This window comes from Erithacus rubecula (assembly GCF_903797595.1).
Source record: "Erithacus rubecula genome assembly, chromosome: 5".
Taxonomy (NCBI): domain Eukaryota; kingdom Metazoa; phylum Chordata; class Aves; order Passeriformes; family Muscicapidae; genus Erithacus; species Erithacus rubecula.
In genome coordinates this window covers 63,282,166-63,308,046 of record NC_136687.1, presented here as the reverse complement: position 1 = coordinate 63,308,046, position 25,881 = coordinate 63,282,166, and the positions used below count along the sequence as shown (strand labels likewise).

Genomic DNA, 25,881 nt, shown 5'->3' with positions numbered 1-25,881 from the left:
AGTAGAAATTAGTATTTTCTGGGACAGACTCTCTGTTCACTGTAAATTAGAGTACATGAGCTGTAGACTTTTTATAATGGTGTACCTGAAAACTGAGAGTCTTATTTTTCCTTGATTTACTATGTTTTGTCAGCTGCATTTCACTTCATCATACTGCAAAAGGTAATGTCATTCTTTTGACTGGATAAGATTATAAAGACTGATTACCTCAGAGCAACGTCATTAAGGTTTGAACAATCTGTTATAATTATATCTCTTAATGATGAACAGGTTTTGTTTTTAAAATAATCACTTTCTGGAGGGAATATGCTTGGTGATTTACAGTAGTTGCCTGCCCTTCCTTTGAACCCTTCATTTCCTGTTTTCCAGGATTCATTAAGATGAAGGAATGTAGGTTTGTGAAGTTGTTTCAAATGCAAGATTAGAATATGCGAACAACCACTTTAAAAGATGGACACAGAGAACCACAAAAACTAAAACTCTCAAATCAGCTGAAATCTTAACTCAAGAGCATTCAGCTGGTATCTGTTCCTGTTACATTTTTCAATTAAAAAAAAAAAAAAGTCTGAGGAACTTATATTTTTGCATAAGCCCCTGCCTGTGATAGCATCAGCTGGAGGTGATGAATGATAAATGTTGCGTGCTGTCTGTTACCAATTATCCAGCATTCTCCTAATTTTCATGGTCTTCAGAAAAAGATCTTTCTGATGAAGAAATGAATACTTTGCATGTTTCAGAATTTCAGCTGACTATAAACTCTGCTAGCTTCAATTTTCATCTAGGCCAATTTGGATGGGATTTTGAGCAGCTTGGTCTTGTGGAAGATGTCCCTGCCCATGGTAGGGGGCTGGAACAAGATGGTTTTTAAGGTTCTTTCCAACCTAAACCGTTCTATGATTCCATAATTCTGTTATTCTAAACACATTTCTGTTGGTTTCAAGAACTCTTCAAACAATAGTTAGGCATAAGGAGGATGCTGATATTCATTGGTTAAAGTAAGTGCAGCTGAAATAAATACCCATATTCTCTTGCTGACTCAGCAAATGGGCCAGCTTTAACTGAGAAAAATAAGAGTATTTAGTTAGATTGAGCTGCAAAAATCTGAGTAAGCCTTTTTAGCTACACTTGATTTTTGTGAAAACTAAGCAACATCAGTGAGCTATTTTAAGCATGTCTGTCTCACTCTTGCAATGTGCTCCCTTCCATAAGTCAAAGATCTCTACCACGGGCCATAAATTGAAAACAAAGAAAACAGCAAAATCTCACATAAAAAGTTAGCTCATCCTTCAGTCATGCCCATTAGAGAATAAAACATAAATAAATACCCCCAAAGCATAATTAGATTCAGACACTGGAAAAGTTTCCTGGATTTATGGTGCATCTACAAGTGACGTATTAACCGCAGGAATCCTCCAGCGCTCCATTTCCATCCTGCTTGCAGTCACACATGGAGAGCTGCTGCTCACATGGAAGAGCTGCTTGCAGACTCTAGGTTAAACAGAAAAGAAGAAGAGGGGGCAGAAAACAAGAGGTTTTCTTCATTTGGTGACTCAAGTTGTAAAACACTGGAAAAAGCAGCAGAGTTTATAAAGCACAATCCTGGTTTTCTACAGTTTGGAGCACCAGCAGCCTCTAAGAACTGCCTATTGTGCATTCCTGTCATGGGAGATGTAAAATTACAAAATCTGTGTGACACACAAGAATGGACACCCTCTGTGCAAGCTCATGTTGTGCTTTTAACTTAAGCATATGCATATGGTGTAAGAAATAAAATAATTAATTGTCAGTGCAAAAAGAAGCATTAAGACAATCTTAGCCCTTGCTTTGTGCATTAGCCTGGCTGAGATGGAGTTCAGAAGTCTGGGAGACCATGGCTGTTTTGGTGAATTTTTGCAGTGAAACAGGGAGGACAAACATATCAATAGTATGAAGTGTTTGTTGAGCACAGGCAGTGGAGGCTGGCACTGCTGGCCACAGGAAGACAGGTTCCAGGAGTGGCATGTAGTAGAAGTGTTGCTAAACTCATCAAAGCCAAGCAATGAAAAAACTTAGAAATGAAGTCCAATATTTTTGTAGTTAATGTTTCCATACAAAGAAAATTTTAGTTTCATACAAAGAATGCGTGTGTCCGTATTTGGTGTCTGCTAAAATCTTCACTTTTTCTCTTGGTTCCCTTCCTTGCTGAAATGAATTATGTGATTTCAGTTTGTTCTCTGGGGAATAATATTTACCACATGTACAATGTCTGCTTAGGAAAGGACTGTATCCAGGGTAGCTTGTTTTAGCTCCAGAGGACTGTGGTCTCTCCAAGTCAGGAAGGAGGTTGTAATTGATGAGGAAAAATACAAAAAAATCATATAATGTACAATAGCAGCCTCTGTTCAGCATGACCTGCTTGTGCAGGGTCCAGCAAGGGCTGTCTGTATCTCCTTTGCACTCATGAGTATATTGCACTCAACAGGGAGAAAAAAAGATGCATTTTTACAGTTCTTTATTTCAGCATTGCCTTAAATTGCATGATCTCTCTTTTATAGGAGCCAGTTAATAAAATAAATTATAAAATTCAATGCAATTGAAACTACAGTCCACCAGTACCTGTAATCACAATGAGACACTTTCCTGTTTCCCTGAATAGTCTGACCTGGAAATTGCTTTTGTTTCCCTCATCACAGGGAAGACATGTGAGTCCACTGTCAACTACTGTGAGTGCAACCCCTGTTTCAATGGTGGGTCCTGCCAGAGTGGGCTGGAGGGGTATTTCTGCCACTGTCCCTTTGGTGAGTACCCTTCTCCTCTTCTCCATCTCCCCCTTTCTCTATTCCTATTTATATTTATCTTTACCAGCATAAATTATTTCTTGTTTGAAAATTACTCAAGGTCCGTAAAAGCTGCATTTATTTAGAGGTTCAATTAACTTATTTTTCTTTAAAAGAAAATTAAAATGTCATGTGGTCACTACAGATACATATTTGTCATTCCTAGCAGCAGGTCCTTTCTCTGTCACACAAAATATAAGACCAAGCCAAACAACTCAGTGCCTAAAAATTAGAAAGAATATATCTGATTAGATAGATACAGATAACTGTCCAAAACTAGGAATGGATGCTTGAAATACTTAAATCAAGACCACTGACTTCCTAAAGAAGAAACTTAGCTCAACCACAGCTGGATCAGGGCTAAAGTGCCTTCACCACCAAGAATATCCAAAGTTCAGTCTGGAGGAGGGGGTATGATGATAACAAAGCTCTCCTGATGAATAACAGGCACTTCTAATGGAGCTGAAGAATAAGACCACTGTAAATAACATCAGTATTTTACATCAGAGAAGCATATAGTAGTGCCAAAATAGTTTCATAATTTTTAGAATTTAATTATCCCAGATTTGGTTTGTGGAACGAACCCAATAAAAACATAGAACAACATGGATATTTTAAGGCATCATGACACAATTGCAGCAAGATTGATTCTGAATGCAGATTAATCCAGAATTGCCATTGTTCATATGGAAAAGTATGAAATTAAATGTAAGAGATTAATAAAAAAAACCAGAAATGTACAGAAATCATCTACAGTGTTTTAAGGTTGCTGAAAACCCTCTCACAAAAGTATGGTTTTCAATATGCATTTGTAACTCATGTTGAATAAGTTTTTCTACTGACATGTGGGATAATTTCTCTATTCTCTTTTATTTCTTTTATTGTACATTTCCTCAGGGTATATTAATTTCCCATTGCAAATGTAACTAATATTCATAAATTAAATCAGGGTTTTTTCCCCTTTGTTGCTCCAGTAAAAGAAAAATCAAGGAAAATTTTGTGACAGAGGTCTGAAAAGAAGTATGTAAAATGCACCAAAATATTCATATCAGCAAAAACTTGAGAAGACATAATATTTTAATCACATATATGCTTATTTCATAAGTATAAAAAATGAACCACCCAGTAAGAACCAGTTCAGATAACAGCCACAGAGTGAAAAATAAACTCAACTTGCACATTTATTTCCATAGCTGGATAATAGATGCCTGATGATAACTAACAACCATGTCTTGACAGAGCTGTCAAACTGGCTTGGTTGGTGTTTTCCAAGGAAGCCACAGAGCTCGACAAAATGCTTTTCAATAGATGCACCAGTGCTTTGTAACTCGATTTTTGAGTTTAAACACAATGCACCTCAGCACCCAGCTGTGGGTGGTAGCATTCTTCTGTTGGTTGTGTGATTTAATTGCACATTGGGGGCTCCACAGCCTTGTCAGGAGTACATCCCTCCTTTGCTCCTGAGAGGATGCACGGTGAGGAAAAACCTCCCTAATTCCAGACTTGGCTCCTCATTTTTCAGGTGTTTTTGGCAATCACTGTGAGCTCAACAGTTATGGGTTTGAAGAGTTGTCCTACATGGAGTTCCCCAGCATGGATCCCAACAACAATTACATCTACATCAAGTTTGCCACCATCAAGAGCCACGCCCTGCTGCTGTACAACTACGACAACCAGACCGGGGAGCGGGCGGAATTCCTGGCTCTGGAAATCGTGGAGGGCAGGCTGAGGTTCTCCTACAACCTGGGCAGTGGCACCTACAAGCTCACCACAGCCAGGAAAGTGTCTGATGGGCACTTCCACACCGTCATTGCCCGCCGGGCTGGCATGGTAAGAAATGCAAAATGAGGATTTTAAGGCGAGCTCAGAGGAAGGTGAAATTAGTGACATTTGGTTTGCTAGCAGAAACTCCAACTTTGGGAAAAACCTCCTTGGTTTCTCCATTATTCCAGCTGACTCAAAGCCCCGTGGTGGTTTGTTCAGTATGATGATGATAAAGTGTAATGAAAAAAACATGTGCAAAATGCCCCCATACTCTCAGTGTGAAAAATGAGAGCCAGGAATAATTAATGACATAGATGACTACGCACGGGGCTAATTAGCTGGTGTAGATTACAGGGATGATTATCAGGGAATGCTAATTAACCACAGTAATTGCAAAAAGCCCTCATAATAATTTTTCTCAACATTTGGAAAATAGAAGTGGACAAACTTAAAATTCTAGGCATCCATGACCTCCTTGAGCTAATCCAGAGATTTCACCAATCTCATCAGACTAGGAGCCTGGTTTTCCTCTGTAGCATACATGTAAAGAGTTAAAAGGTGCTACATTAAGAGAATTTTTGAGGGGAGGGAGAGAAGTTACTGCTTTGTCCCCCAGAATGCATCTGAGGTGAGGAACTCTGCCAAAAACTAGGACAACTGATTGCCATATGCCTGGCACTCTGACCCTTCTCCTGCCTTCATTTTTTCTCCAGTAAATGTTTTCTATTTCTCTTCTCTCATTTTTTAATAATATTTCCAAAGCAGAACATAAACCAAATGCTCTTGGAATCCGAGCCAAGGTTTTTGACTCCACAGTGTTTGAGTTAGAAATTAAACCAAATCTATTTGCCATCCATAATCAGGACCTATTACCCAACAATTCTCTTCTCAGGCAGAAATGGCCAGCATACATGAAATTCCATATTCTTCCAATGTTTGGAATTTAAATCACAGAGTAATGGTGGGGTTCCCCATTTTGTTTTGTGTATTTCAAGCTAGAAGTGATGAAGGGAATTAAAGCAATAACTGTTCTACCCAGTGTGCATCCACTCTAGTCCTTGCAGAGTCTTGAGCCTGAAACTCCATTTCAGTTCACAGTGCAAGACCTCATGTCTCCATTTATTCTGGGTGTTGGTCTCTCCTCCCAAGTTACAAGCAAAAAGAGAAAATGGCCTCAAGTTGCAGCAGGGGAGGTTTAGATTGAATATCAGTGAAGAGTTCTTCCCCAAAAGGGTTGTCAGTGCCTGGAACAGGCTGCCCAGGGAGTCATTGGGTCACCATCCCTGGAGGCATTAAAAAATGTGTAGATGTGGCACCTGGGGACATGGTTTAGTAGTGGCCTTGACAGTGCTGGTTTAGTGGTTGGACTCGTGCAGATCTGTTCTGACATTCTATGACATTTCTATGGTTCTGTGAAATCCAGTCTTCAGATGGATTTGCAAATCCAATTTGTGTGTGTTTTTAGGACTTTATATAGCCAGATAACATGAAGGATAATTGTGATGTTGAGCAATGACTTTAGTTTAACGTGCTTTGTTATCAGATATCAATTTGCATCTTGCAAATTTAATAATTAACATCACAGCTTCCTAATGGTAAAGCCCAGAGGTGCACTTTAATCTTGACATGCACCAGGTTCCCATTTCAGTAACTAGAGTAGAATGTTACTTCTATAAATAAGATGTAAATCACTAAGTATAGGGGCACAGAGTAAAAGTTGCAACAAATAAATGAAGTACATTGAAAAAAAAAAAAAAAACCAAGAGAAAGAAAATGTTTTACTTGTCACAGTGCCAGAGAACTATAGAAGAAAAGAGAACATTAAAAGGGCTATTTATAGAAATTTCAGCTATGAATGCTTCAGACTAAGAGCAAGCATTTAAAACTACCTATACCTTCGTGTGATTTGTTTGTTTGTTTGTTTTTAATATTTAAACCTATTCAGTAATGTCAGCTGTTTACAAACAGCATGTGAAGAGAATCACCTTTGTCTTGGATATTTCTGCTACAGAAAAAATGTCTCCCAGGTGTCCAAAACTGTATAAAATAGGCCCCCTTCAGGATTCCAAATCTGTCATTTCCTACAGCACAGTGGGATTTTATCGGAAACTGGTAAAATCATTAAGTTGTCAGTCCTGAGCTATTGCAAAGTGACAGGATAGAAAGGCTCATAATGTGGCAAGGTAACTGTGGAGTAATGCTTAAGTAACAAGCAGGAACATTTGACTAACATTAGAAAATAAATTGTATGAACTCTGGTCCAAGTAAAATATATTCTCAAATATCCAGCCCTTCAGCTGGGGTTGGAGCTTGGCTTGCAGAGCACATAGCAATGTAAGTTAGGGAGATTATGCTGATTGAGCTAAGAACAAAAAACTCATTTCAGTTTTTGTTGTTGATGTTCTGAAGGAAAATATGTATGCATGTGGTGGCATACAGAGCAGCCAGCTTATTATTCTTTCTCCGAATTGTTTCATTTACACAGGGCTATAATCTGCTTTGGAACTGCAGACTGACATTTCTTGGGAGAAGCACTCTGCTCATTTGTATGGAAAGAAATTCAAGATAAGCTTCCATTAAAAATAGCAGATTGAACAATTTAATCGTACTGTAGGGCATGATTTAGGGCTAAGAGCTCTGAATTTATTTGGTCAATACAGTGTGTCAGCTTGCAGTGTGTATGGAGCTAGCATGGACAATCTGTGGGGATTTCAACAGGCTGTTGTTACCAAACTTATTTGCAGGCAGCAGAAAAAAACCTCTGAAGAGTAATGATGTACTGATAGCCAGTGCTGCTTGCTCAGCCCCCATAGAGCAGGCTAAATCAAAATATAAAGCCAGGCATTTTTAAAGGTGGCGTTTGATTTAAATTTGCTGTAAAACTGTACCACACATCTAGCTGAAACATGAGGAGATGTACAATGTGGAGACTATGTTTATTTTTCTGAAAATTTGTTTTAAGGAATAACTAACCTTCAGGGTTGGTTGGGGTTTCTTTTTTTTTTTCAGTGCATCTGTTATTAATAAATCACTGTGGGGACAATTCTTTGCTAAATAAGGAATAAAATAAAAACTGCTTTTTAAATCAGCAGGAGTTATTTCATGATTTTAGTGACAGCTTTGGTTAGACTTTTATAGATTGCAAACAGAAGTGCCATGAGTAGCTTTAGTGTCAATAAGTTGGATGGGTAGTCTCAGAATCACAGAATGGTTTGGGTTGAAAAGAACCTTAAAGAGCATCTGGTGCCCTTCCACAAGACCAGGTTGAGGCAACCTCATTGTCTGGGACTTGATGGCTTGGGGATAAAAACAGTAATAATAATAATAATAATAAAAGAGGAAGACTGCTGTAAGTACTGTTAATGCCTGGTATTTCTCTAAACATCAGCTCAGTCCCACTCTAGGTGTCCAGATGCTTCTTCATTATCAAAGTTGAGATCCCTCATGACCTCTTAGTCAATGTTCATTTTTGAGTTTTATTGAGTAGCTGGTTATTATTTTTAACTAGTAATCTCAGTGTTTCTACTCCCAGGGTCATAATTTTTATTTTTTTTAAATTTTAATCTCAATGTTTGTACTCCCAGGTTTTGTAACATGCTTTTTATCAAGTTCAGTATGTTTAATGTCATGGTAAAGCCCCTGAAGGAATGTCCTTTGTGATCAGAGGCTTTTTGCTCAGATTATCTGAACCATATCAGCAGTAGGATATTGTATGAGCCAAAAGGACTTTAGTTTCAAGGAGTAAAGCAAACAAATAGAGAGAAACCCTGCCCAAATATGAAAAATTGGTGTTTAACTGCTTCTCTGTGTGAAGCAGACAATTAGCTCCCTCTCTGTTTGTATCCGATCCCGAGTGACATCCTGATACACAAGTGCTCCTCTCTAGCCAAGTCCTTGATAGAATACACTTAAGCAAAAGTAGTTCATGTGGCTGGGGACTAAACCTTGTAATATTCAGCATATTTGTGTGTGTGCCTTTTGCAGGCAGCATCCCTGACAGTAGATTCCTGCTCAGAGGACCAGGAGCCAGGCTACTGCACTGTTAGCAATGTTGCTGTTTCAACTGACTGGTAAATACTTCTTTTTGAGTTAGTTTGGGGTTTGGGTGGGATTTGGGGTTTTTTTGTTTTTTGGGGGTTTTTTAAAGTAAATTAAAAGCAAAGTTAAGAAGAAATCTCTCTGTAAAGCCAGAGAAAGTTGGAGTTTCTGCATGGAACTGGATCATAACAAGGAGTTTGCTCAGAAATCCCAGTTCTCTACACCATCTCTGTCCCCAGGCTCTGGTGGAGTCAGGAAATGCATGGCCATTAGTAGTCTGCACTGTGGTGTAAATGAGGATAAGATCTATTGCCTAATGTATTTATTTAACCATCACCTGTCATTGCTCATAAAGACTTAGGAAATAAAATCATCTGATTACTGCAGTCTTAAATATATATATATATTAAGAGTAATGACTTTGACATTGTTTTCAGGTTGTCTGTTACAGTTTCAAGTTCATAAACAGTGTCCAGTAAAGAAAGCAAATGTTATTTCTGGTGTTTACTGTAACTAACTCAGTAACCTTTGGGTTGTATCTTTGGAGGTAACAGTAACTTTAATCCAAATCGCTTTGGTTAATTTCTTGCAACAATCACAGCCTTGTTTGCTGCAGGGTTTCCCTGCTAGCAGAGGTGTTACATCTTTGTAAAACAATGGGTCCATCTTCCTGCTATTTAAGTGTCATCTACAATCTCAATTACAGTCCTTATTTGTTGTGATCTCAAGAACACTGCTCAGTCAAGTGAATAGAAATTTTGACATGCAAATTGAGTGTGAATTTAGAGTGATACCCACTACAACTGTTAGTTCAAGTGCTATTGATCTTTCTGTCTCCCCTTCTAAATGTAAAATACCAATCTGGGAAGAGGAATTTTAGCTGCAGGCTGTAGCTGATGGCGCAGTTCCTCTGCTGTCATCACTCTCCTGATGTCTGGTAGTGATTAGTTATTTTTTCTCTTTTGCAGGACCCTGGATGTACAACCAAATCGAGTTACTGTTGGTGGCATTAGGTCCATAGAGCCCATCCTTCAGAGGAGAGGACAGGTGGAAAGCCATGATTTTGTGGGCTGCATCATGGAGTTTGCAGTCAATGGACGTCCCCTGGAGCCCAGCCAGGCTTTGGCAGCCCAAGGAATCTTAGATCAGTACGTCTGCTATATGTGGGATAAAGAGACCCCATTTGCAATAAAAGGAACCTGTCATAAATGCTATTCCATTCACACACCAAGAGATATTTCATGTTAGAAAAAAACAGCTGTAGAACCTACTGTAAAATGTGAAAAATGTAGGAAGAATGTGAATTTAGATTAATTGTTCACTAAAACTTAGAGAATCTTAAGAAAAAAAAAAGAGCAGCATCATTACATTTCTATTGTCAGTGATTATTCAAGTTGCTTTGCAAGCTGAAATTGAGTAGCCCCTATTCTTGTTTCTTTATAAATTCCACCTGGTTTTGACTGCACTCATACTGTTTGCTAACCCTCTGCTCCCTTTTATTTCCTCTTAATCCAGCATGTCTGTTCTCTCACTTTGCCTCTCAAGTATCACTGAATTTCCCTCATATCCTCTGAGTGGTCGTTCAGAAATGATGAACTATCCAATTCTATTGTTTTTTCCATGTCATATTTGAAGTCACAGTTGTAGCAATAATGTCAGTCTTCCATCCAGATTTCCTTGTTCACACTTCCTCTCTAAACCCCCATGTTTGTGCTGGTCATTGTAATACAAAGGCTCTGGCAGTCTGCAGCATAAAAAATGCATAAAAAAGTTTCTTCTCTCTTGCATAACAGATAGTAGGAGTTAGGCTGTCTCTGAATTCCTTCCTCTTTTGTAAGACTGCTATAAATTGATGCTCAAAATTGGGATCTGCTTAGAAACTTGAGCTGTCTGCAGAGATGCTTAGAATTACAGTACAACCCCCCTGCCATGAGCAGGGACACCTTCTACCAGACCAGGTTGCTCAGAGCCCCATCCAACCTGGCTTTGGACACTTCCAGGGATGGGGAGAAGAACCTTTTTGCATCTCTGAGGGGAAGAAAGGGAGTACCATTTACACAAAGAACACTTCCCAGCACATTTGCTCTGCTTATTTGTGTGCACTTTTTTCAGCATCTACCTTTCTGATTTCTTTCAGGTGTCCCAGACTGGAAGGTGCTTGCACAACCAGCCCCTGCCAGCATGGTGGCACTTGTGTTGATCAGTGGTCGTGGCAGCAGTGTGTCTGCAAGGATGGACTGACAGGAAAGCACTGTGAAAAATGTGAGGAGGAGGTTTCATTCTCTTTACACCTAACTGGGGCTCAACCAAAGGCCTTTAAGAGTTTCTTTTCAGGGCCACGGGATAATGAATTTTACAAAATAATGAAAACAAGCAGCATGTTGCCTCTTAAATGGTTTAAAAGTCCACAATGGACTGCTGTCCTTTCAAGAGCTAAAAATGGCAACAACTTGAATACATAGTGTTTTCAGGTCTGTATATCACATTTCAGGTAACTTGCACTCATTTAAAAGTCCAGCTTCCCAATAACATATAATCTGTAACTAAAATAAAGGTATCCCATAGGAGGGATTTGTCTGCTATGGGGGAGGTAAGAGGGTAAGTGAAAACCCCTTCATGTAAACACTGAGTTCATGTGCTTACAGCTTTTTCCAAACTAAAGCCTTTTCATCAAATTGACTGTGGATTATATGCAAGAAAATATTGTAAATGTAAATGAAAACAAGGCATTTACGCTCGGGGCTGATTAACTCTCATAGGAGTAGCCCTGTAAATCAATATGGGATTGTCCAGGAGAGCAAAGTGATTTATTTCTGTGCAGTTGTAGTCTAATGACTGGGCTTTGTTTTTTTACATGTCCCATTATTGTTTAGCTGATTTATATGCTTTTATTGCGCCGGTTTACAAAAGAATTTAGCCATAATTTTAGCAGCATTTGGTAGTCAATGCTCTGCCTTTTTTATTCACTTTTTTTTTTAATACCATAACAAATAGAAAGTCATTATCTCTGCCCTGAAGAGCTTAGAGTTCAATATATCATGAAACCCTGCTTGCAGTAATGGAAACAGTAACATCCCTGGGAAGGAATTGCAGTTCTGTGAGCCAAATTTTTTTCCCTCCTCCCTCACTTGTTCCCTGGCGAGTTTTAATTTACTATTGACTGATAGCAGCAGTAAATTACTCGCACACTCCCACTCTCAGGCACTCATTCTAGTGGAAGCCAAAGAATAGAGGGGCTGCTTTGCCATTCACTCCCTCTGCCCCCCTGACCTGCTCTGAACTCCACCCCTGCTCCGAGGGAAGGCGGTCGCGATGAGGCAAATGATGAGGCCATAATGAGCTCAGTGTTTCCCTGTGCTTGTCCCAGATGTCACTGCTGACACAGCCTTGTCACTGGAAGGCAAGGGCAGGCTGGACTACCAGGTGAGCCCCAAGAAGAAGCGGGATTACCTGCTGCGGCTGGGGGCGCGGGGCGCGGAGCGGCTGGAGGTGAAGTTCATGACCAGGAGCGAGAACGGCGTTCTGCTGCACGTGCAGGAAAGCAGCAACTTCACCACCCTGCAGGTAGGGCTGCAGCTAATGCACCTTGGGTTTGGTGGCACTGCCCGTGTGCAGAGATCAAAATCGTGGTTTTCCATTACTCTTTCTGTTTCCTTTGTAAGATATCAGGTCTTTAACCGAGACTAGGCACTGCTCCAGTGTCATTCATCTTCTCAACAATTCCCTTCCTATTTGCCAAGGTATCAGAAGATCTTGATGGTTTTATATCTAATCAGTTTTGTCTAGACTCCAAATAGTGACTGCTTTAAGGCGACGAGAACGGTGCTCATTGCCATGGTTATTATCATCATTACACTTTACAGAGCAAATCATTTTGTTATTGGCCTTTTATCTTCTGATTTTTTGAGCCTTGAACCCAGACCCTCCTTAAGCTAGCAAGTGGTTGCCAAAAAGTTTTCATTAATTCCTACCAACATGGCTCAAGCTTATCAAACTAGGAAGCAAGGGATAACCTGAATGAGGTTACTCACAGACCAATGTCAATATCAAATTCTTTTGGCAACGTAGCTGAATTAATGCTTCAAATGCCACAGTGTTTTGGGGTTTTTGGTTGTTTTTTCTTTCCTCAAAGAGCTTATTGCTGCAGAAGTTACCTTTCTCAAGAGAAAGGGATGGTTTGGCTCCTGGCGATGACTCAGTCCATTTACTCATAACTCTAAATGAGTACAGCAGTGATGTTGGCAAGCCCCTTTATTGGGTTGGTGTAAGCTCCAAGTTTCCTTGACTGCTGCAAGGCTTTCCAATTTGTTCTTCCCTGACTTAGAGATACTCATACAGAAATTCACACTTTCTAAGCTTTTCAGCCCCATGGATATCCTCCACCTGCCTGGTCAGAGTTACAAAGCTTTCCTGACACACCGGCTGCATTTAAGAAGCAAGTCTGCACTACTTCCCTGGCATATGCTTTTACCACATCATTTCATAGGAAGTTTCTGCCTTGCTCATATTAGCAGATAAGATCTCATTATTTTGACTTCTGGAGAGAAAAACCTTTTTGTCCCTCCGGTAGAATTTGCTAGGTGAGCTCTCCAAGCACTATTGAGAAAAAAAAAAAAGAGACTTTGCCTTCCCTGACTAAAAGCACTGGTGCTGTGTTTATGCAAACACTCTTGTTATTGTTAATATTGGTGAAGTTATACAAGCAAGCAGAGGCTGTCAAGTCCCAGCCCCAGCTGTGCAAGGGAAGAGAGCAGAGGTTTGGCTAGTACCAGATGCAGAAGTTTGAGGAAGGAGAGCTGTGCTGGTGTTGCCAAGCAGTTCCCATGTGATGCTAGTTAGTAAAACTGTAGTAATTTAACTGTAGCTAGTGCAGTATGGCCTCTGCACTGCTCCTCATTCCCAGAGTAGCTATCACCATGAGTATTGCCCTCAGTGGTGGCCCCAGATGCCAATGAAGCCAACCCAGAAAAAGTCTCCACATCATCTCCATCCATTCCTGGTGCAGAAGTTGGGCTTTAGGGACCTGTCTTTACAATTCTTGTCAGTCTTCAAAACAGACAATTTTATAACTTGATTTTTGGGTCTTTTAATATGCCTGTTATCCAAAGTATTGGCATTGAGAAAACCTGCCATGTGTTTTTGTTGAACCATGCTGGGGAAAAGCTATGAGCCCTGTGGCTGCTTCCATGCCTTCCCATTTTACCTCTTGCAGCTAATTGGTTTTGGTGTGGCTGAGGTTGGGGTAAGACTTGCACATTGCAAGTAATTCAGTTAGGAGTAATGGAATAAATACAGCAGGTTAAAGGTGAAATTGCCTGTCTTGCTTTATCTAGAAATCTCATCTGCAGTCAGATTAAATTAGCATTAAAATAAATAAATAAATGGAGCTCTGAGATCTCTGAATTGTACAGGTAGAGGATGTGGACATTTTACCTCTATTAGCTAACATTCTCCTGAGTGAGGATGATCTTTAAGGTCACTTCAACACAAACCATTCCATGGTTCTATGCATGTATCAAGTTGTAGGAATTAATCAGAACATAACCCTTTTAAATGACATCCTGTTCAATGGCTAATTTTAAGACAAAACCCAATTTGTTCAGCAAATGAGACTTGGAATATTAGTGAAGTTGAATCAGCCCTGTAGTTAGGAATATGTTTGCTTTAGTGGTTCATTCTTTTCATTATATTCTACTTGTCAGTTGCTCAGCCATTTAAATAAAACCCAGAAATTCATGTTGCTCAATACTGTCAACTTCAGCCTTTGTTTCAAATTTAGAAACATGTTCTGCTTCAAGGCACCAAGAAGAACATTCCATATCTTCTCCTGGTTGAAGCAGTCATGGACCAGTCTTGTCTCTGGAAATTTTCTTTTCCAAATGCCCCTAGTATGTTATTTATGAGCCTGTTAGCATTAGTCACATGCAATTTTAAAGATTAGGGTTAAAGAATAATTAATTACTATGGAAATATCAGTTGTGACAGATAAAAATTTCTGCAGGTCTTTTCTAAGGTGAAATTAAAATTTTGCTTCTATGCTCAGTCTTCCCTTAAGCTTGGAGAGTATTGTCTGGCATGGTGTATTCCTTTCTGTTTACATAAAGACTAAAATACAAGGAAGTATTTTTATGGGGCAGAATAGAATAAGACACAACAAACCAATTACAGGCTGCAGACATAAATATATGCACATATTCAGCTCAGTCAACCTTTTTATAAGTGATTGTGGGAAATGGTGTTTAATATGTTTTAATAGTCTGTGGGCTGCATTTGTAAATGTGGGATTTTCCTAGTGTAGACACATGCCACTTGTGTTTTATCAGTAACAAAAGCATGCTGTCTCCGAGGAGAGCTTTGTCAAACAATACATTTTCAAATAGTCTGAATTAATACCTTCATAAATGAAGTGGATGCACATCTTAACCTCCATCCAAATGGAATACGTGCTAGATGCATTCATTCAGGCAGCTGCCAAGGCATGAACATGGTCTTACAGCCTTATTAAAGCTGGAGTGTCTGAGCAGAGTCCTCAGCTTGCATCACTGGAGAAGCAAATCCAGGACGTTTAACAGTTCTGGAAACGAGAGCAGCATTCTTGTAGCCAGTGTGTCACCTCACAGTTCTTCCCAGGTGAACCTTATTTTTCCTGGAGCGAAGGATGCAAGGCTTTGAGAGCTTTCAGCAAACCTGGGGCTGTGACCTTTCCTGGACTCTGCCTGTGCACGTCCTGCACACTCAGTGACTGAGCCAGAGAGGGGAAGGCAGGATGGAGAGTTGTTCCATTTAATATATGGGACCAAACATGCAGGAATAGGTGTGGCCAAACATGCAGAGCACCCAGGGAGATTGCAGCAAGTTTCAGAGCCATCCTGCATAGTTTACACAGTTCTGTACACTCTTAGGAGGTCAGCCAACATACCCAGATTTATGCAATATTTGAGAAACTGGCAGGGTTGGATGTTGGGGATTCTTTTTAAGCTCCTACATCTTAAGGTCAAAATTTGCACTGATCTCATTTTGGGATCATAAGAAGAAGTTTGAAAACCCACATCTCATGATTCAGTAGAATTTTGGGGTATCATTCTTAAGAGAAAAAGGCAAAATATTCTTCCTTTTTTTTCCCCTTGCTGTTCACAAGTTTTAAAGCAGTTTGCTCAAGAAAGTGCTAGTTGAAAATTCTCACAAAATCATGCACTTTGCAACTCTTCAGAAGGTTTTCTGAAATACAACAAAAGTTTTCTGCAAAATACCAATTAGCAGAAAAAGCAGATATGAAATGGGGCTCTTGCTCAAGCCCTGCCATGCCTTGCACATTCCTACTGTGTCATAATAAAAACTGGATGCAGTTTTCTTGGGCAAGGACAACATCTGTTCACTCTGCAAAGCTTGCCTTGAAGAAGGAGAAAGAGTTATTTTTTCTCTGGTTAAAATGTGTTGTCATGTGCATAACCTATAACTGGCTCCTTACTAGGATTAGCCAGGGATTGAATAGGTGGCAGCTATAAGATGCAAATTTTCTGCTGAGGTTTCTACAGTGTGATGCATTTAGTTCTGGCCAAATTTTTCATACTAAATAATTAATGCCTTTTTAGTACAAAGCAATTATTTGGGAGAAAAAATACCCACCCCAGCTTTCTATTACACCAAAGCTGTAGCTGTACTGAGCAGGCATCCCACTGGTGTGCATAGGGTTGTGTGACACCATTTTAAAATGACATGCCATGTGTTCTCCTTACCAGATTAAAGGTGGGAAGGTGCACTACATATCTGATGCTGGAGTTGCTGGGAAGGTGGAAAGGAACATCCCTGAGGTGTATGCTGCAGATGGCCAGTGGCACTCAGTCCTCCTGGAGAAGAATGGCTCTGCCACCATCCTGTCAGTGGACAGGGCTCACAGCCGGGACATTCTCCATGCCACGCAGGACTTTGGGGGGCTCAACGTCCTCACCATTTCTCTGGGAGGAATTCCATCCAGCCAGCCTTTCAAAAACACAGTTGCAGGTATTTTTCCTTTTTTTCCCCCAAGTACTATGTAAGTCTTTATCAGTAACTAGTGTACGTCCATCCTTTGCCAGAAAAAATGCAAATTGAATGAGTAAGGATTACAGAACTTGCTCCTTTCGTACACACTGCAGGCTTCTTGTTTTCAAAAGCAGGCACTCCATCTGCAGGGCTTTTTTGAGACAGAGGAGTTTCTTGTCTGTACATCAATTGCTATGTTTTTGTCATCCCACTGGAGAAGAAAGGATGTATTCTTTACCTGAGTCATAATCTGGAAAATCAAGGCAAATCTTTCATATGGGCAAAAATTTGTAGGGATTTGGCAAGTACTGCAGGATTTACCTGGTTATTAATATGATTGAAATGTTTTCTGCAGCTCCAAGGTACTCCTGCTTTATCCTGCTGTCAAATGAAGAATAGGATTTATTTCTGAGCAAGGACAATGAGGAACCACCCTCTGACTGATGTCTAGCTATTAAGGAGCAAATCAGTCTCCCCTAAGAGTTAAAGCAACTGTCTCAAACCCTGGCAAAAGAAGTAGATAACACATTTTTGATACCATTTCCCAAGTGCTAGGTAAAGATGGAAGTGATTTTTAGCTACAAAACATGAGATACTCCAGACAATACAGATGTGTTTTTCACATATTTCTATATTGAAAAATCTTCCTGGCTTCGTGAATTGTGACCAGACAAAGTATTTTTGAGCGGAACAAATTCACACTTTACACTTGTGTATTGTGAATATGTATGAAATGTGGTACAAAATCGTGTGGATGCTGTGCTGACCTTTGTCCTTTTTGCATGTAAGTTTTATCAGCAGCATGTGCATGGAAAGAGCAGAGGCTTGTAGGAAAGCTGGATCAAGGAAAATTGAGGACACTAACCTCTTACCACTGCCCAGTGCTGTGACAGACAAATTAGGAATGTCTGGCTTCTATTAAGCACACATAGTCCAAAATCCCTTATTCATATGATTTGATTTTATTTTAATATTGGATTACACTGGGTATGACATACCAAGGATTTACAAGGCGCTGGTATAAAACTCTGCATGAACTCAGAGTCAAAAGTATCTGCAGTGCTGTTAAAGGCAGACAACACACAAAGTGAAGGTGCTGTGTCCAGTAAAATTTCCAAATCCAGGTAAATGTGACAAATTGCTGTTTATCATATCACATCAGTAGTACAAGGAACCACCATGTATGCAGCAAGGTGATTGTCACTTTTGCTTGGGCTCCCAACTGAACTTAAATGTTCAGCCTTGAGGATTATAAACCTTTAATATCATCTCATACAGCTCAAGTATATTTGCTGTTTCATGACAGAGTGGTGTCCATCTCTGTGTACCATTTTGCCACAGCTCCAAGCAGAGATCACTGTAAGGTTGCACTACCTCAAAACCCTTCCAGAAAAGATTTAGCTGGGGAAAAACAGAGAATTATTAGGCTGGCAAAAGACTGGATTTTCCTGTAACCTCATTCAACACTGCACAGAGCCTGGGGATAATTCCATCTCCCTGGGCTCTCACAGCAATGAAACTTGGTTTAGGGTAGCACTGCAACCAAGGAATGAGCAGTTTGGGAAAAGGCCACTCAAGATTCAGAGATACAAAGCCTTGCCATGAATTTAGGGGACAGGAGACAGCTGAAGCACAGTAGGCAAACTCAAATAATGTTTGGTGCTAGCCAAGCCAGCTGTCACAGGATTCTCCATGGGAAATGATAAGAAGTTGTAGAAATACAGGAAAATCTGGAGACAAAAGCATTTCAGTGTATTGAATGAAGACATTAGAGGGCATATTTGCTCAAATTCAATTTAAAGACATTAAGTCCTGTTAGAATAGATGGAATGGAATGGAATGGAATACAACAGAAAATAGAATGGAATGGAATGGAATGGAATGGAATGGAATGGAATGGAATGGAATGGAATGGAATGGAATGGAATGGAATAGAATAGAATAGAATAGAATAGAATAGAATAGAATAGAATAGAATAGAATAGAATAGAATAGAATAGAATAGAATAGAATAGAGTGGAATGGAATGGAATAGAATAGAATGGAGTGGAGTGGAGTGGAGTGGAGTGGAGTGGAGTGGAGTGGAGTGGAGTGGAGTGGAGTGGAGTGGAGTGGAATGGAATAGAATAGAATAGAATAGAATAGAATAGAATAGAATAGAATAGAATAGAATAGAATAGAATAGAATAGAATAGAATAGAATAGAATAGAATAGAATAGAATAGAATGTTTCCCTATGGTAACCATGCATATTCTTATTTTGTGAACTGCGTTGTTGACGGTGCATACTCAATCTTTTTCCCTTTTTCCCCCTTTTTCTCAGGCTTCAACGGGTGCATCTCCTACCTCAAGTACGGCGGGGAGAGCCTTCCCTTCTCCGGCAGGCACAGCCTGGGCGCGCTGTCGCGGACGGACGGCTCGGTGCGGACGGGCTGCCGCGGCCCCGACGTGTGCGCCAGCAGCCCGTGCCGGGCCGAGCTGCTGTGCGTGAACCGCTGGTTCGCCTACCAGTGCGTGCCGCCGGGAGCCTGCGCCTCGGCGCCCTGCCTCAACGGGGGCAGCTGCGAGCCGGGCCCGCGGGCCGCCTTCACCTGCAGCTGCCCCGAGGCCTTTGCGGGCCGCACCTGCGAGACGGCGGCGGCGTGCCTGGGCGTGCTGTGCGCCCCCGGGCACCGCTGCGCGCCGGGCGGCCCGGGCGGCCACGCGTGCCTGCCGCTGCCGCCGCCCGCCGAGCTGGCGCTGCCGCTCTGGGCCGTGCCCGCCATCGTGGGCGGCTGCGCCACCGCGCTGGCGCTGCTGGCGCTCGGCATCGTCCTCTGCAACCAGTGCCGCGGCAGGAAGGCGAAGGCGCCCAAGGAGGAGAAGAAAACCAAGCAGAAGAAGAAAAAAGGCAGCGAGAACGTGGCGTTTGACGACCCCGACAACATCCCGCCCTACGGTGACGACATGACGGTGAGGAAGCAGCCCGAAGGGAACCCGAAACCCGACATCATCGAGAGGGAAAACCCTTACCTGATCTACGACGAGACGGACATCCCGCACGCCGCGGAGACCATCCCCAGCGCCCCGCTGGCCTCCCCCGAGCCCGAGATCGAGCACTACGACATCGACAACGCCAGCAGCATCGCCCCCTCCGACGCCGACATCATCCAGCACTACAAGCAGTTCCGCAGCCACGCTCCCAAGTTCTCCATCCAGAGGCACAGCCCTCTGGGCTTCGCCCGGCAGTCCCCCATGCCGCTGGGCGCCAGCAGCCTGACCTACCAACCCGCCTACGGGCAGGGCCTGAGGACAACCTCCCTGAGCCACTCGGCCTGCCCCACTCCCAACCCGCTGTCTCGGCACAGCCCCGCACCCTTCTCCAAGTCCTCGACGTTCTACAGGCACAGCCCGGCCCGGGAGCTGCACCTGGCCATCAGGGAGGGCAGCCCGCTGGAGATGCACGGCGACGTCTGCCAGCCCGGCATCTTCAACTACGCCACGCGGCTGGGCAGGAGGAGCAAGAGCCCGCAGGCCGTGGCCAGCCACGGCTCCCGGCCGGGCAGCCGCCTCAAGCAGCCCATCGGGCAGATCCCGCTGGAGACGGCGCCCCCGGTGGGGCTGTCCATCGAAGAGGTGGAGAGACTGAACACGCCCCGGCCCAGGAACCCCAGCATCTGCAGCGCGGACCACGGGCGCTCCTCGTCGGAGGAGGACTGCAGGCGGCCCCTGTCCCGCACCAGGAACCCGGCCGACGGCATCCCCGCGCCCGAGTCCTCCTCCGACAGCGACTCGCACGAGTCCTTCACCTGCTCCGAGATGGAGTACGACCGCGACAAGCCCGCCGCCTACACCTCCAGGATGCCCAAGCTGTCGCAGGTGAACGAGTCGGACGCGGACGACGAGGACAACTACGGCGGCAGGCTGAAGGCGCGGCGCTACCCGGGGCGGCGCGGCGAGGGCGGCCAGCCCGAGGGCTCCCTGCCCGGCAAGCTGGGCCCGCCGGCGGCCACCTTCAACTGGGACAGCCTCTTGAACTGGGGCCCGGGCTTCGGGCATTACGTGGATGTTTTCAAGGATTTGGCATCGCTTCCTGAGAAAGCAGCAGCAGCAGCAGCAGCAGCGAGTGAGGACAGCAAAGGTGGTACAGCCAAGCCTGTTAGCAAGGAGGGGGAGGCAGAACAGTACGTATAGGCTTTGTCTCCCGGTGTTGCCACAGGGACTGCTCGAACCATTATATGGTTGTACAAAAGCCAAGGTCAGCGTCTGATCCCCAGGCCAGTCTGGTTGGAGGAGACTTTAAAAATAATAACCATTATGCTGCTGAAAGAGACACAAGACATTTTTAATTTAATTATGCTTGGATGAATTTATTTCTCCTGCATGCATTGTATTTGCAAACCAGATATTCGGCATGCAGCCTTTGGAAAGGGTTTTCCTATTTACCATTGTTCGGTTCGTGATTCTTAAATTAATAATGCTTTGTTCTGAAAATGAACTAATTTTCTGTTTCAATTGTGAAGGATGTGCATATTGTCTCCAGCTACTAACATGTTTTACGATGCAAGAGTACTGAGATTCCATTTTCCTGAAGAAGTGCATGGGAGTAAGATGGTGAATGAAGGAATTCCAGTAGTGAGGTGTCTCAGAAAATGTAGTTACCATATCCTGCAGTTGCTCATATGTGACTTTATGGATGAAATCAGCTTGAATAATTGCTGGCAACAGTGCTTGCTGTAAGTCTTATCCATACAAGAGGTGCTAGAAGCAGCTCAAGCCAGTCAGCACTTTAGGAGTTTTTTTTTCCTTTCTTTTCGGTTTGTCTATTTGTTCATTTCAGGTTTCTCCATCTTTTTTTTTTTGGTTTTTGTTTTGTTTTGTTTTGTTTCATTTGTTTGGTTTAGGGTTTCTTTTTGACAAAGTTGTGTGAGAGCTTCTGAATCTCTAGGAAATATTTTTGGGGATGCTTACTTAATCCTGGTCCTTTCCTGCCCCCCCCCCCCCCCCCCCCCAGTGGTTCCTGATGACAATTTGTCAGCCCAGCCCATTCCCCTGGCTCACAGCAGCAAGGGACAAACATGTCCATTCCCACATCTCTTGGCCTCTCAGCTTGGCTGTGCTGCTGCTGCAGCCTGTGCTTGCCCCCTGATTCCATTTTCCCATCTGTACCATGGAAAGGTAGGAAAAACACTTGGTTCCCTTCTCACAGGGGTGCTGTGAGGGCTAATTAGTTAACTGGTCTGAAGTGCTTCAACATTATAAAGCACTATAATAATTATTATCATAATTACTATTAAAGCACTGCCTAGCCTCTGTGACCGTGGAGTGGCATTTTCTGCATTCTATGATTTTCTATGATGGAAACTTTGAAGAATTATTTATTGTATAGAAAATTACTGCACTCTAGCATTTTGGAGAGGATATGAGGGAAAACTACTTGTAGATTCATTAATGTAGCTTACCAGTTGCCCCCAATTCCCTAAAGTTGTAGGTGGAATAGAATCTCACAAAGTCCTTACACCTTCATGCAGATCTGATGAACCTATTGTACTGTGTAAAAACTTCTTTTTATTTTTTTTTTTAACCTAAGCTGTGTTTTTATATCAATATTTTCCTATGCTGAATAGTTTTCTTACTTTCAGGGAAGGTAAGAAAAATACTTTTTTTACATTTGTTACTTATGTAACATCCATATTTTTCACATTTTGATAAAATTGTAACATACTGTATGCTTTCTACCTGTAAATGCCAATAATAGAATTAAAATATTTATTTAAAATCTTTAGTGTGTGTTATTGGAAACCTTTTGTCTTTTCTCTCTAATTTCCATTCCTCGATCTTCACTTTTGGGGTTTAAGTTATAAGATTTTTAAGCTATATAAACCTTTAAGTCAGAAAACAGACTTTAAGAAGCAAGTATGTGTCTCAGGAATATGAGGAAGACTATCATAAGGTTGTTGAGCCTAAGATGTCAAAAAGTAGCAAATCTCCTTTCATATTTCTAATAAAACTATTAAAATATATTTTAGCCCATAGGGGTTTATTAGCAGCGACTGGTTTTGCATTTGTTAACCACAATTTCCACCTCTGCTTCAAACTGGAGCTTTCCAGTACACAGGCAGTGAGGAGTGTGAGAACAAGAGTTTTCTGTCATAAAGCAGCAGTTGAACAATAAATAACTGCATTCTTTTATGCTTACAAAGGGATAAATCAGACTTGGACAAGTTTTTGGAGAGTGCAGAGAGTGAAAAAGTTAAGGCTGCAGGCAAGAGGTGAGTTCTGAGGTTACACTTGGAATTAGTGGTAAGTGTAAAGAACTTAGAAAAAGGATAACAATTCAAGGGGGGGGGGGTTGTGTGTTCTTGCTGGGTTTAGAGTTTATTCTGTCTCAAAACTGGCAATTAGGAACCAGCTCTTTTTTGGCTAAAAGTGCTCCCAACTTCATGATGCCCCAAAAAAGTGAAAAGATAATGGGCCAAAGTAGCCCATATTGGTATGTAAGTAGTTTCATCTGAAATAACATGAGTTCCACAAGTGATTTCAGAGTTTGAGGAGCTGCTGTAATTAAACATCTGTTAAAAAGCTGTATGTTTAGTTTGAATATATCCTTTAATACAAACTGTACCACATCCAAGCAATGATTTTAATAACACATGAAAACTTTAACAAATGAAAGCTTTTAAATGTAACACCAAACATATTGAGGGCTGTGTTATGCCAGTTAAGCATTCTGAAATTATCAAAAAGTTTTGCTGAAGGGGAATAATATGCAGTGTGGACTCACACAAAATACATGCCATAACTTCAGCACAGTTACAATTTATCAAGTGGTAGTGTGTTCCTCTAAATTTTGACACTTTATGGTAGACAAATGTATATTTTACTGGTTTCCTTGTTTCCCTGTTTCTGAAAAGCGTGGAGATGTTTCTGACACTTAAACACACGATCCATTCCTGCCCTTTTTTTTATAATTCCTTCATGATGAGGATCAGCAAAGGGTTCCAAGTGAATCATGCAGAGCAATCATCTGAAGTTACCAATTGTGAAGGGAGTGAGCTGCACAATTCCCCTGGTTCATCATCACAGCCACACAGTCCTGTTTCAAGATCTGGGATGCATTATAAGTGATAAATATGTGGAAAGAAAAGCAGTCTGCACCTCTCTCTGTGGTGCACAGGAGCCTCCAAACACATCTCACGTCAGCAATTTGTCATTCTGCTGGTAGAGAGCTGAATGGTCTTTGCCAGCTCAGGTAGAGATGTTTTCTCCTGATGAGGTTACTAATTAGATGAAAATGGACAGAGAAAATGGCAGATTTACTTGGCAGGCTCTTGTTTAGAGAATGGAAATATGAAAAGGAAAACAAGAATACTGCCATTTGTGGTAGATGAAAAAAGGAATAAAAGGGGTGAAATTTAGATTTATCTGATTGAAAACTTTTCAGTCTTTTTTCATCACAGTTTTGTAACTTTAAAACCAGGAAATTAATAGTAAAATGAGTTACATAGAAAAGTAACATAAAGTCCCACATTTTGGTGAAAACATCTCCCGTCAAGGATCAGACTGTGAGTCTGTGCTGCAGACCACAACCTGTGCAAGGGAGTATCAGTTAGCAGTGCAAAATCCAGCTGGAGCCACATTACTGCAGTCTGGGAATGAGAGGGCTTGGGGCTGGAAGGGGGATCTCACTGATGTCTTCAAAAGGAGATGGAGGCAGCCAAAGGACTCGAGCTGCCAGTGTTCATAAGGTAAATGAGATGTGGTGGAATCTCCTTGAGAGCACTCTGTGGTTTTTATTGTAGCACAGAATTCAAGTGATAGTATTATTCTTCAGCATTAGGATGTGTAAGTGGTATTTTCTTAACTGAATTCTACAAGAGACTTTGTAATTATGGATGCTTTGAAATTGGGAAGGACAATTACTAGAAAAAGTTGCTATTTTATGAAGTAGGACTGAGGAAAGAAAGTGAAAATGTTGATCTCTCTGCTTTATCCTCCTAGCATTTTACTGTTGACCATTTTATCCTTTTCCGTGACCATCTGTGTATTAATTCCACCATCCTTTCCTCTGCTCTATGAAATTAGTGCTTTGTCCATCCCAGTGTGCTCAGTTTGATTTTCTATGAAGAGCACTTAATGAGGATGACTGGCAGGATGTCTGACTTGTGTTTAGGTTAGGTTTAACACCACCTGTCTTTTTTTAAAGTTTAGATATTTGCTCTCAACTGACCTTTTCTGAGTTTTACATGAACCTCACCTTCCATTCAGCCATCTCACAAGAGCTTTTTCCAGCAATGCAATATGGCTGGATTTAACTTTAATTTATGTCCTCTCACAGGAAGCATTTTCAGGGACAAACCAAACAGTGTCAGCTGGAAGAAAAAAAGGATGGAAGCCACACATCAGAAAATTTGTGCCAGTAGGGATAAATCAACAGCAAAGGGGTTAAAAACATTTCAGTCTTTCCAGAGTCCCAAGGATGACGTGTGGTATCTCAGATAACTCACACGTTGTGTCATCAGTCAGGAGAAAAAAGTGGAGCAGACATTGGAACAGGCTTTCCAGGGAAGTGCTGGAATCATCATCCCTGGAAACATTCCAGAAAAGGATGTGTCACTTGGGGAGATGGTTTAGTGGTGGGCTTGGCAGTGCTGGGTTAATGGTTGGACTCATGACCCTGGAAGTCTTTTCCAGTTTGATGATTCTGTGGCACACACCCGTGGACATCCATTCCACGTGGCAATTAATACACTGCAAATTCCCTGTCAGGGCTCCAGGTTTGGAAAAGAGATCAGCATCCTGCCTCCCCCCAGTCATAAAATCCTGAGCTGCTGTTGTGTGTGATTTTGTGTGTTCCCTCAAATCCCTGTGACTCTTTGTGTAGCCCCTCAGACAAGGAGCAGGGAAAATAAACAGGTCCCTGTCTTCCCATTTGTTGGTTTATTTCCCCTGAGCCTTTTAAAAGTCAGAGTCTGATTTAGTAATTAGTGTTTCTCCTTGCATATCTTGTGCAATTAGCTAGAACAGTAAATTAGGGAATAAGAAATAAACGTTAATACAGAAAACAAACATTAATGTAGAAGAACAGAGGGGATGAGAAATGGATATTGATGAATCATTCAAAAAGCACATTTTGGTGCAATAATCTAGAATCCTTACAAATAAGCATTGTAATTTCCTTTAAAATACAACTCTCGTTCAATAATGCAAGTCTTTATTAAAACAATTTGTTAAACCTTGGCAAAGAAAAACTAAGTGACAG

The 25,881-nt window shown here is 41.7% G+C and overlaps 1 protein-coding gene across 1 annotated transcript in view; it reads left to right on the top strand.

Moving 5' to 3' along the window:
- The window catches only part of FAT4 (FAT atypical cadherin 4), a 115,707-nt gene extending 94,225 nt beyond the window's left edge, over positions 1-21,482 (top strand). Inside the window, exons 10-17 of the mRNA XM_079305970.1 lie at positions 2,673-2,777; positions 4,339-4,646; positions 8,565-8,650; positions 9,587-9,766; positions 10,756-10,880; positions 11,986-12,182; positions 16,358-16,619; positions 18,964-21,482. Of these exons, the coding sequence (XP_079162096.1) occupies positions 2,673-2,777; positions 4,339-4,646; positions 8,565-8,650; positions 9,587-9,766; positions 10,756-10,880; positions 11,986-12,182; positions 16,358-16,619; positions 18,964-20,813 (3,113 nt within the window). The 3' untranslated portion in view covers positions 20,814-21,482. The remainder of the gene's footprint in view (positions 1-2,672; positions 2,778-4,338; positions 4,647-8,564; positions 8,651-9,586; positions 9,767-10,755; positions 10,881-11,985; positions 12,183-16,357; positions 16,620-18,963) is intronic.
- Positions 21,483-25,881: the final 4,399 nt, after the last annotated feature.